Source organism: Alligator mississippiensis, chromosome 1 (genome assembly GCF_030867095.1).
Source record: "Alligator mississippiensis isolate rAllMis1 chromosome 1, rAllMis1, whole genome shotgun sequence".
In the NCBI taxonomy this organism is placed as follows: Eukaryota; Metazoa; Chordata; order Crocodylia; family Alligatoridae; genus Alligator; species Alligator mississippiensis.
Window position 1 is genome coordinate 239,067,814 of NC_081824.1, and position 12,306 is coordinate 239,080,119.

The window sequence follows — 12,306 nt, forward strand, 5'->3', positions numbered from 1 at the left end:
CAGTGTGGGGAACATTTTTTTGTTCCCCCACGTGCCTGTTGCCCCACCTCAAAGGGGTTTGAGGCGGGGCAGGAGGCATGTTCAGGCTCGTGTGGACTTGCCCATTGGGTCCACATTGTTTCAAGAGACCAAACCATGGCCTGTCTATGATCAGGAGCTCTTTGCAAGTTTAGACACAGAATTCACAGACAGTTACAATTCCCTTAATGATTATCCTTTAAACAAAAAAAAAAAAAAAATCAAGATACAATTTTACTTCCCAATGATTCTCTATTCCCTCTTAGCAGGTAAGGTATTACTAACAACCAAGCCAGATAAAGAGACAAGAGGTAAGTCTATAACCCAATCTTTTATTGATTACACTCCAAAGCATAAGAACAAGCATTTGTCTTTATGCCTATCTAGCTACCTGCAACAGCACAATAAAGATTCTAATTTGTCCTGGTTGTGGGGGGAGACAAAAGAGAGGAGAAAGGTGGCATGCAAGCTGACAGCAGGGTGTTTTGAATTTGCTGACATGTAACATCAGCATCACCTACCCCTGTTACTAAAAGCCAGGGCAGGTTGCAGAAAGCCTGATGGCAAGGAGAGGCAGGTGTGAGCTGCCTGCATGAATTGAGCCATTGGTTGCAGGAGGTCAAGCTGCTGCTGATAGGATTAGCAGTACCTGGGCCCTGGGAACAGAGAACTGGGGCATATGACTGGAAGGGAACCAGACTTGGGGCATAAAAGCCCAGGCTCTGAGCACAGAAGGGGCAGTCTGACTCTGGCTGTCACATGACAAGGAGCTCTAAGTGGGACTGATGGCATTTTGGAGCCAGCCTGGCCCAGGTATGGTATGTGGTGAGCTGGGGGTGTAGAGACAAGTCTACCAAGGCAGGAGGGCTTAAGGAATAGAGACCCATAGGGTTCTACTGTTAGAACCCGACTCCATGTGGTGCCCAACAACTAGGGAGACGACTATCCAGTTGCTCAGGGAGCAAACAGAGCAAACACCAGCACACATTGCTTGCAACAGCTTCATTCAGAATGGAGACGACTTCGGGCAAAGATCCAACAAACTGGGGACCTGCAGTGAACACTTTTTTTTTTTTTTCCACACTTATACACCTTGGTTCATGCTCATTAACATTTATTCCACCTTTGTCCCTCCCATATTCCCTTTTATCTCAAGCTCTGCCTCTGTTTACTGTTTGTTTCATTAGCATAGAATTGCCTGTGCATTTCATTCATTTACATGCCTTTTTGCTATGAGGTCATGTGTAAGACCGTGAACCTGGCTTTTTGTTTTGGTCAATTGCTGTTTCTTGCTGACTCCTTCTTCATTTCAAGGTCTTGCTTCTGCTTTATCTCCTGACGATAGCTGGTGGGCTGCATCCTGTTCTCCTTACACCATATATCCTACACACTACCACATTGTTAAGAAACTGCTTGCCTAAGCATCTTGCAATATTACTTTTAATATATCATTCTGCCTTGTGGTCAGCAGCTCTGCTGAGCCACAGATTAAAGCCTTTATTCAGCTGCTAATCCAGTGCTCCCCAAGATCCAAATATTGTCACCCTAACATCTATATTTGAGTTAAAATCAGAGGACCAAGTTGTGGCAAAAGGGTGGATTGGAATCCACATAACAGGGTGCCTGGGACACTCTGGTTGTCAAGCCCTGCCAAGGGACATGGGGAGTGAGCCAAGCTAGGGCCAAGAAGTCCAAGGCCTGACTACTGAGGGAGGTGGACTAGGGCTGAAGCCCAGGAGCTGAGATCTGAGGCAATGGACCAGGGTTGTGGGCTTGACCAGAGAAACCTATGCCAATGCCAGGATGGCTGAAGCCCCAACAAGTGCTTTTGAGGCACCTCAGGCCTCAAGGGGAAGCATCTCCCAAAGGGAGCATAAAGACTGACTATGCTCTGCTCTCTGATTGTGTGTGGGCAGAGAAGCTCAAAGATGGGACCCAGGGATCACCAGGTTCTGGGGGCTGACCCACAAGCCTGCTACATGAGGTCTTCCCAAAATACTTCCTTTTCTCCACCCAATATTTATGTGTTTTTATTTTAATAAATATTTTCTGATTGGTGTTGTTCTTTTGTTTGTTTTGCTGAGGCTTTGGGAACTTTACTGAACCAGCTTTTCTGTGGACTTGGAAGATGATAATCAGCTGAGGCTGTGTTCTTGTGAAAATTACAATCCTGAGGGAGAGGATTTTTTTTTTCTTTTCCTTACCAGCTGGGAAAGCTACTTGCTATAGTCCATTTTTCTTTCTTTTCTAAGTAGGCTAGTTGTAACATCTGTACAGGTTTACTCTGAAACAAGCTTTGTGGCCTATCTTAGCCACACTTCTGCAGCTTAGCATAAGTCACTTGTAAATGGCCATGGCTGACAACAGGTTAACAAAATGCATTAATATTTTAGCAGGATTCCAGCAGACTACATACAACCTAGTTCTATTATCAAAAGGCAAAACATCTGTTGTTTCTTTTAGCTGCTGTTAAGTGCTTCACAAAGCAGTTACCCATTCTTGGCTTAATCTAATATTAGTGGCTTTGATTAAACAGATTCTTATTCCACTTTACAAGGCAACTGCTTGTGACTTAAATGCAACATTATTGATCATATAGCTTAAGCATATATTATTCATGACTCATGCTTTTGCTAGGTCTGGAGTTTGTACCAGTCAGTGTGGTCTGTTGGTCATTGAACATGCCTACAGCCTAAAACAGTGGTGCTGTACTCCTGGCCCACAAGCCAAGGCATCCAGCACCATCATCTGGTCCGTGGAGCTCCCTATAGACCCATGGCCCTGCATGCTAGCTTGGGCATGCAGGATGATGCAAGGCTGGGCAGGGGTAGTGTGGGGCACTGGAGCCTGATCTCAGCATGTGGCACCAGGTGGGAGTGGTCCAATCCCTTGTGCACAGGACTGTGAGGACACAGCTCGGAGCCCTGGGGCTTGATCCCAGCATGAAGCTCTCTTGTCTGCAGCAGGAACTTGAGAAGGAAACTGAGCATATCATCTTTGCTCCAAGGAGAGATGGGAACTATTAGTACAGGCAGCAGAATGGGAGCTGCCTCTGAAGGCTCTGCCAACAATAAATGCATGTTCTCCTATTATTAAACTGAGCTCAGGCCACTCTAGGATGACCATGTGCCTATGCTGGCCCATTACTGAGGAGACTGCAGTCATTTATACAGTGCCATAACACTTCACAAAGCAGGGCCTGACCACAGAAGAGCTTACAGTCCAAGCTTGACCACTAATGAGAGGATTCTGCATAGAGTAAGGGATGGAGGAGCAAGAGCTTGAATGACAGGTGTTCTGAGTTTGGTTATGTGTGTACCATGCTGATTGTTTGTTTTTTGTTTCTATTTGGTAAGGGAGTGGGTCATCAACAGCTGAAAGGACAGCCAGAATAACTTTCAGGGGGACAGTGAGATGGTTGTACAGCTGTAAGTGTGCATGGGAGAAATCAGGTTTTTGGGGAAGAAGTGAGGTCTTGACTGTTGTGTCCAATGAAAGGATGCTAAATAACAGAACAGACTGAGGAGGTGAGGCTAGACATGCTCCCCCTGCATTTGCAGTCAAGCAGGATGGAGTTGGGGAATAAAAGGCAACACTTGGGGATCTGACTATTCACAGGTAAATACATATGAACATAAGCAAATAGCAATTTGCTGCAGTGCAGAAGAAGTTAATTGCTTCACATGATAGGTTTAGAGTAATCTTTGCTGATATGGTGCCTTCCATGTCTCCACCACGTAGTGTTAGAGTTTTTTCTTGATGCTACATTTGTCTATATGCTTTAGCAGACTTCTGATATGTGTGCATTCCCTTTGTCCTGCCTTTTCTCTCTGAATATGTACCAGCCCTTGATAGTCAACAAGCATTGCTTCTGTGTTTGCACACTGGGGAATGCAGAAAGCTCTCTACAGCTTAGAGAACTGGACAAGGTGTCGGCCAATTTCTGTGACATTGTGACAGCCTGAAAAAAAAACCACAGGATTGAAACTCTTTATTGAGGTGTAGGATGGTTTGTAGTTAAGGTGCCAGGCTGAGACCAGTTGTGTTTCTCACTGTGCTGCAAACTTACAGGGCGCTGAGAGACACGCAGGCCCCCATTTTACATAAAGCACTATGAGTTAGAGCACTCCCTAACACAGGGGTAGGCAATGTTTTTTGGCCGGAGTGTCAAAAAACCCACAATGTCTACGTTGGAAGGTGCCAGTGCTGACATGCCAGAGCCCAGAGCAGCTGTTTTATAGCTTCCCGGATGCAGCCAGCCCATAGGGCCCAGTCTGCTTGTAGCCTCCCAGCTGCCTGCTGGGAGCAGCTGCTTAGAGCCTGGGCTGGCGGTGGTGTGCCGAGCAAAATGGCATATGTGCCGTGGGTTGCTGACCCCTGCCCTAACACAACAAACATTTGTCTGTTGGGTTGGGAGGGTGAGGGTGGGAATTGAGTTCCACTTTAGAGCCTAGATAGTCACTTGGCAGGCTGAATTCAGCCTGCAGGCTGTATTTTCCCCACCCCTGTTCTAGTATAATGCACTAACCACCTTTACATAGGAAACAGTCTGTTCTCTGGCACTCTTTGAAGCTGGATCCCTGGCAGCCTGAGAAGAAGATATGTGAGACCAGGAGGAAGACTACAAAGTACTGGTTGTGTTGTTGAGCTGGCTGCTGACATGAAAAGAAGCAGGGGTGGGTGAGGGGGATGTTGTTTTAGCCTGGAGCCTTGCTTCCAGTGATACAGAACTCATTACATTATTTGCATGTACAGTATCTAGTGCATTCACTCAGGCAAAAGTGGCAAAACTTTTCCTCACCAAATACTAATCAATCATGGAAAAATACCTTACCAGCCAGGGCCATTGACAAACGAAGTTCATCATGCAAAATCTGCAAAACTTCTCGTAGCCCTTCTTCACCCTGTTTCAAAAGAGCATGGATGGAAGGGAAGAGTGATTCAGTTACTGAATAACAAAGAATAAAGAATGTACTAGGAGAATTGGGATAACACTTCTGGGCAGTGCCAATTCTAGACTCTCAGATAACCACTATGTTATCCTATTTATCTTAGTTTACAGGTGGTTAATTTCAATATTTTCTGGGATGAAGAAGGAAACCTAAGTTGTCTTTCACCTAAAATAGACTCTAGATACTTTTTCATAGACATTAGAGCTGGAAGGGACCTTGTAAGATCACAGGGTCCAGCCCCCTGCCCAGGGGGCAGGAAGTCAGCTAGGGTCAAAGGATCCCAGCAAGATAAATGTCCAAATGTTTTTTGAAAGTGTCCAGAGCAGGTGCTTGCACCACCTCTGAGGGTAGTTTGTTCCAGGCCTTGGGGGATCGGACAGTAAAGAAGTTTTTCCTTATGTCCAGCCTAAAATGGTCTTGCAGGAGTTTGTGACCATTGGACCTTGTCATCTCCTGAGGTGCTCTGGTGAACAGGTGTTCCCCCAGATCCTGATGCACACCCCTTATGTACTTATAGGCTGCCACCAAGTTACCCCTGAGCCTGCACTTCTCCAGGCTGGAGTCTTATGGTTCGCAGCCTCTCTTCATAAGGCCTGTTCTCTTGCCCTCTGATCATGCACGTGGCTCTCCTCTGGACTCTTTCCAGCTTCTGCACATCCTTCCTGAATTGTGGAGCCCAGAATTGGATGCAGTACTCCAGCTGTGGCCTCACCAGGGCTGAGTACAGTGGTACATCCTGGGTCTTGCTCAAGATACATCAGTAGATGCAAGCCAGAGTTTTGTTTGCTTTGGCAGCTGCGGTATCACATTGGTGGCTTATATTCATCTTGCGGTCAATCATGACCCCCAAGTATCTTTCAGTCATGGTGCTAGCAAGTGTAGCATTGCTGATCCTATAAGTGTGATGCGGGTTTTTATTCCCAAGGTGGAGCACCTTGCATTTCTCCGTACTGAATGCCATCAGGTTTTCATCCACCCACCTTGCAAGCCTATCGAGGTCGGCCTAGATCACCAGCCTATCCTCAAGTGTAGAGACTCTTCCCCTAAGTTTGGTGTCTTCAGTGAACTTGGCCAGCCTGCTTTTGACACCAGTGTCCAGATCATTTATGAAGACACTTAAAGAGTACAGGTCCAAGAATGGAGCCTTGGACACCACTAGTCACCAAGTGACATGTTGATTTGGTCCCGTCAACTACTACTCTCTGGGTCCAACCTTGGAGTCAGTCCCCCAGTCGTCAGACTGTGGAGTAGTCAAGGCCACAGTTCCCCAATTTTTCCATGAGGACATCATGGGACTCCAGGTCAAAGGCTTTTTTAAAGTCCAAATATATGACATCAACCTCTTTCCTTTTGTCCAGGTGATATGTCACCTGGTCATAGAAAAAAATGAGATTGTTGCAGGTAGGTCTTGCACCAAACCTGTGCTGGCTATCCCTCAGAATGTTGCCTTCTGTTAGCCTGTCAAGAATAGTTTTCTTGATAATTTTTTCCAAAATCTTCCCAGGGATTGAGGTCAAACTGATTGGCCTGCAGTTTCCTGAGTCGTCTTTCCTTCCTTTCTTGAAGATGGGCACCACATTGGCCCTCTTCCAATCTTCAGGTACTTTGCCTGAAGACCATGAGTTCTCGTATATCCTTGCCAGTGGCTGCACTATGATGTCTGCCAGTTCCTTTAGCCCTCCTGGTTGCAACCTATCCGGAACAGCTGATTTATGGGAGTCCAGCTTCTCAAGATGCTCCCTCACAAGATCCATGCCAGTGGTGGGCATATATTCATCTTCACCCTGGTCATCCCGCATCATGTTAGGCAGGGTGGTCCCTTTGGGCTGGTGAAAAACTGACACAAAGTAACTTCATATTTCATAGATTTTTATTTCATAGACATTCAGGCTGGAAGGGATCCCAGAGGATCATTGAGTCCAGCCCCCTGCCCAGGGGCAGGAAGTCAGCAGGGATCATAGGATCCCAACAAGATAAACATCCAAAAGTGTCTTGAAGGCATTCAAAGTAGGTGCTTGAACCACCTCCAGCGGCAGTCTATTCCAAACGTTGGGGGCTCAGACAGTAAAGAAGTTCTTCTTATGTCCAGCCTGAAATGGTCACAGAGGAGTTTGTGACCATTTGATCTTGTCATCCCTTGGGGCGCTCTGGTAAACCGACGTTCCCCCAGATCCTGGTGAGCACCCCTGACAAGCTTATAGGTGGCCACCAGATTGCCCCTGAGCCTGCACTTTTCCAGGCTGAAGAGTCCCATGGCTCTCAGCCTCTCATCATAAAATCTGTTATCCTGACCTCTGATCATGTGTGTGGCTCTCCTCTGCACTCTCTCAAGCTTCTCCACATCCTTTTTGAATTGTGGAGCCCAAGACTGGATGCAGTACTCCAGCTGTGGCCTCACCAAGGCCGAATACAATGGGAGAATGATGTCCCGGGATCTGCTTGAGAAGCATCTAGGGATGCAAGCCACCATTTTGCTCACTTTACTAGCTGCAGCATCGCACTGAAGGCTCATGTTCATCTTGTGGTCAATCATGACCCCCAAGTCCCTTTCATCTGTAGTGCTAACCAGCATAGAACTACTGAGCCTATAAGGATGCTGCAGGTATTTCCTCCCTAGGTGGAGAACCTTGCATTTTTTTGGTGTTAAACACCATCAGGTTCTCATCCACCCATTTCATGAGCCTGTCAAGATCTGCCTGGATCACCCTCCTGTCCTCAGGTGTGGATGCTTTACCCCAAAGTTTGGTGTAGTCAGTGAACTTGACCAGCCTGCTTCTGACACCAATGTCTACAACACTGATGAAGATGTTAAAAAGTAAAGGCCCTAGGACAGAGCCTTGAGGGACCCCATTGGTCACGGGGCACTAGGACGATTGACTTCCATCAACCACCACCCTCTGGGTCCTGCTGCGGAGCCAATTCCCCAGCCAGCAGATTCTGAGGTCGAGGTCACAGTTAGACAGTTTTGCCAAGAGGTGATCATGGGATACCAGATCGAAGGCTTTTTTAAAGTCAAGATATACAACATCAATCTCTTCTCCCTAGTCCAGGTGATAGGTCACCTGGTCATAAAAGGAAATGAGATTTGTCAAGCAAGACCTACCAGCAGCAAACCTGTGCTGGGTATCCCTCAGGATATTGCCATCAGCTAGCCTGTATAGGATGGCCTTTTTGATTTTGATTATCTTTTCCCAGATCTTCCCCAGAATAGAGGTCAGGCTGATGGGCCTGTAGTTTGCTGGATCCACTTTCCTCCCTTTTTTGAAGATAAGCACCACTTTGGCTTTCTTCCAATCATCAGGCACTTCACCAGAGCACCAGGAGTTCTCAAAGATCTGTGCCAGGGGGCTGAGCTATGATGCCTGCCAGCTCTTTAAGTACCCTTGGGTTTAAACTGTCAGGGCTGGCTGACTTGAAGGTATCCAGCCTGTCAAGGTGTTCCTTCACAAGGTCAGCTTTGATGGATGGTAAGGAATCTCCCTCACCCAGGCCTCCCTGTCCTGCAGTGGGCGGGGGCATTCCATGGGACTGGTGAAAAACTGATGCAAAGTACCCATTTAGCAAGTTTGTTTTTTCCTGGGCATCAGTTGTCAGTTGTCCCATCTGGTTTAGCAGGGGTCCAATGTTGCCCTTGATTTTTCCTCTGGCTCCCCATGCATCTAAAAAGGGACTTTTTATTGTCCTTGATATTTATAGCTAGCTGGAGTTCCATCGCAGCCTTGGCTTGCCTCTACAGGTACAGACCAGAGCAGAGTATTCCTCCTTGGTGGTGGTTCCAGTCCTCCATCCTTTTGTAGGTCTTCCTTTTAAGACACAGGAGGTCTGCTAGTTCCTTGGAGAGCCAAGGGGGCTGCTGGGCCCTTTTGCTGCCTTGCCTCTGAGGCAGGATAAACTTTGCTTGTGCATCCAGGATTGCTCCCTTGAGGAGCAACCACTCATCCTGAGCTCCCCTCCCCTTTTTGGGTTGTGGCCCTTTAGGGCCTTACTGACAAGCTCAGGAGGCTTGTCAAAGTCAGCTTTCCTGAAGTTGAGGACTTCTGTATTACTGACTGACTTGCCAGCTTTACGGTGGATGGTGAAGGTGATCAGCTCGTGGTCACTGTCATCCAGCTTCCCTTTAATCATTTGGTCACTGATTAGGTTGTCCCCAGTTGCTAGTACCAGGTTGCACAGCGCTTTACCTCTCATCAGCCCGTAGACTTCCTGCATCAGATAGAGGTCATCCACGCACAAAAGAAAGCTTTGTGCCTGCTCAGATTTGGCTTATTAATGAATCATTAATCATGTTGTCTTTTTCCTGGGTGTTGGCAGTCAGCTGCCCCAGCTGGTGTAGCAGGGGTCCAATGTTGCCCTTGTTTTTCTTTCGACTCCCCATATATCTGAAGATGGACTTTTTATTGTCCTTGATTCATGTACCCACATGGAGTTCAGTTGCAGCCTTGGCTTTTCTAGTTCACTCCCTGCAGGTGTGGATCAGTGCGGTATACTCCTCCTTAGTGGTGTTTCCTGTCCTCCATCCATTCTAGGCCTTTCTTTTTAGATGTAGGAGGTCCATGAGTTCCCTGTTGAGTGAAGGAGGGTGTTGAGCCCTTTTACCAACTTTCCTATGGGTAGGGATGGACTCCACTTGTGCTTCCTTAAGAAGCAACCACTCATCCTGAGCTCCCCTCCCTGTGAAATCAGGGCCTCGAGAAAAAGCCTCCTGAGCTTATGAAAGTCAGATTTCCTAAAGTCAAGGACTCCTGCATTGCTGTCTGACTTGTCAGCTTTGCGATGCATAGTGAAAGTGATCAACTCATGATCACTGTCATCCAGCTTCCCTTTGATTCTTAGGTCACTGATTAGATCATTCCCTTTGGCCAGTATCAGGTCCAGCAGCACCTTGCCTCTTGTCGGTCCATAAATTCCTTGGTACAAGTAGAACTCATCCACACATGTAAAGAAGCTTTGTGACTGATCGGATTTGGCCGAGTGCTTATTCCATGAGATGTCTAGATAATTGAAGTCTCCCACGATGATCATGCAGCCTTGGCCAGTTCCCTGGTGAATTCATGGTCAAGCCCTTGTTCCTGGTTTAGAGGTCTGTAGTAGACTCCTACCATTGTATCCCCCTCACTATGTTCCCCTCGTATTCTAACCCAAGGGGTCTCCAGTCATCCTCCTTGGGTGCCAATCTCAGCTTGTAGGGTGGTGTAGCTCACCTTCACATAGAAAGCTACAGCCCTGCCCCTTTTTTTCAGCATGATCTCTCCTGTACAAGGTATAGCCATTTATACTGGTATTCCAGTCATAGGAGTTGTCCTACCAGGTCTCTGTGATCCCTATGGGATTGTAGTCATTTTTGTTTAGCAGAAGGGCCAGTTCCTCCTGTTTATTCCCTAAACTCCTAACATTAGTGCACAGGCACGTAAATGTGCTGTTGGAAGCCCTAGGCTTCCTTGTACTCATGGAGAAGCTCTGTTCCTGGGCTGGGGTAGGAGTGGGTTCCCTTGAGCATCCTAACCTGATGGTTTTGTGGTTGATGCTTGGTGAACTTGCTCTGGTGGCTTTCTGCCCATCCACCAATGAGCTTAGATTGCTCCTGAGTCATGTAATTTGTGCCCACATGGATAAGGAGTATAGGGTAGTGGTTGGAGGACCAAATAAGCTTTGGGGTCCTCTCAGCCACATCCCATATACAGGTTCCCGGGAGGCAGCAAACCTCCTGGGCTAAAGGGTCAGGGAACAGACTGCTCCCTCTGTTCCCCTCAGAAGGGAGTCACCCACAACAACGACTCCGTGTTTCATCTTAGGGATGATAGCTGGCTGTGTTTCTTTGTCCCTTGTAGTAGCTGGCAGCTCTGCAGGCTCTACTGGTACTGCAAGAGGTTCATACCTGTTGCAGAGATCCAGGGGGGCAGTGACCCTGGTACAGTGAGCCTTGGGGCTGGAGGCAACTTTTCCCCAACCCCTTGGCTGGACAGTACGGGAGTGCCTCTTGGCCTCCCTGGTCTTGGAAGGCAACCTAGGTCACTCTTCTGTCCTGGGGTGAATGGCCTGGCAGGAGGAGTCAATCTCCTGTTTGCCATCCCTAATGGCACGCAGCTTCTGCACCGTGGTCTGGAGCCCACTGTCTAGGATTTCAGAGACTCCAATATGGAGCAAACCTCACAAGGGAAGGTCGCAATGCTCCAGATCTCATGTGCCTGGAGTTGTGCCAGGCAGCTCCTGCAGCTGAGAGCCAGGGGCTCCATCTGAATGGAGGCTGGAACCATGGGTTTCATCTGGGTGGAGGCCTTGGAAGTACCGGGGGGTGGAGTTTCAGCCACAGGAGGGAACCTTGGGGTGTGATGTGTCCCACCCACCATTGTGTCAGTACTAGTTAGGCTACCACTGTGCCAACTGCTCCCTTGAGGCTCCCTGCCTGGGGCTTTGTGCACCCTCCTGCACAAACTCCCGCGCTAACTTGCATCCCGGGCCTAGAATCACACCTGTTTGTGCATTCTGTTCATGAGGCTCCAGTCGTGTGGCTCCCTGGGGGGCTGGGTGAAGTAGGAGCCGGGGAGAGGGGGGCATGACCCTCCTCAGCTCCTCTCAGCTGTCTCCGCGCAGCTGGGCTAAGTCCCTCCCACCATGGGTCCTCAATTACCTCTGGCTAGGCTGGGGGTCGTCGGGGCTCCTGGGGTTCAATGGATCCACAGGCCTAGTATGGCTTCTGCCATTGGTGCACCCTTTTAAACTCTACGCATGTTCAGTAGGGCCTGTCGGTGCCACATCACTCTCGTGGGGCCTGGGGGGGTCCCTCCGGGGGGGGTCCCTCCCCCTTTCCCTGCTTCATGGGCTGGGTGGCACTGGTTGCATGGCTCCCTGAGGGGCTGGGCTAAGTAGGAGGTGGGGGTGGGGCATGACCCTCCTCAGCTCCTCTCAGCTGCCTCCCTGCAGCTGGGCTAAGTCCTTCCCACTCCGGCTAGGCTTTCAGATTTTTTTTAGCTTTCAGATTACCTCTGCCAATGGGCTTGTTTAAAAAATTCCAACTTTGCAGGCATCTAGTGCTTCATGTGGTTTTAAGCATTTTAAATATTTGAAGGTAGAGTATTTTTTCAGTTAAAAGATTTGGGCCCTGAAAAATAGCTCACTGTGCCCTTTCTTCTGTAAAAGTGATGCTAATAACTTGAAAAATCCAATTTCCAACCGGAAAATGTATAAACATACCATTTCTATACTATTTTTGTCACAGAGAGATGTTAGAGAAAATATTAGTTTTTTTTCTCTTTAGTTTACATTTTGCCTTTTAAAGGAGCACTTCTGCCAACTCTGAGGTTATGAGTTTCCTTACATTTGGTGCCCTGGCTGTGGG

At 48.0% G+C, this 12,306-nt stretch overlaps 1 protein-coding gene across 8 annotated transcripts in view; it reads right to left on the reverse strand.

The window, feature by feature from the left end:
* HAO2 (hydroxyacid oxidase 2) overlaps nt 1–12,306 on the reverse strand; it is a 64,339-nt gene that overhangs the window by 39,701 nt on the left and 12,332 nt on the right. For 7 of the 8 annotated variants that reach the window (XM_019480100.2, XM_014598202.3, XM_019480098.2 and 4 more), the window contains one exon: nt 4,853–4,922. In XM_019480100.2, coding sequence (XP_019335645.1) covers nt 4,853–4,922 — 70 coding nt within the window. Of the gene's footprint in view, nt 1–330; nt 3,980–4,852; nt 4,923–12,306 lie in introns of those variants that run through there. The other variant, XM_014598199.3, reaches the window with a different exon arrangement.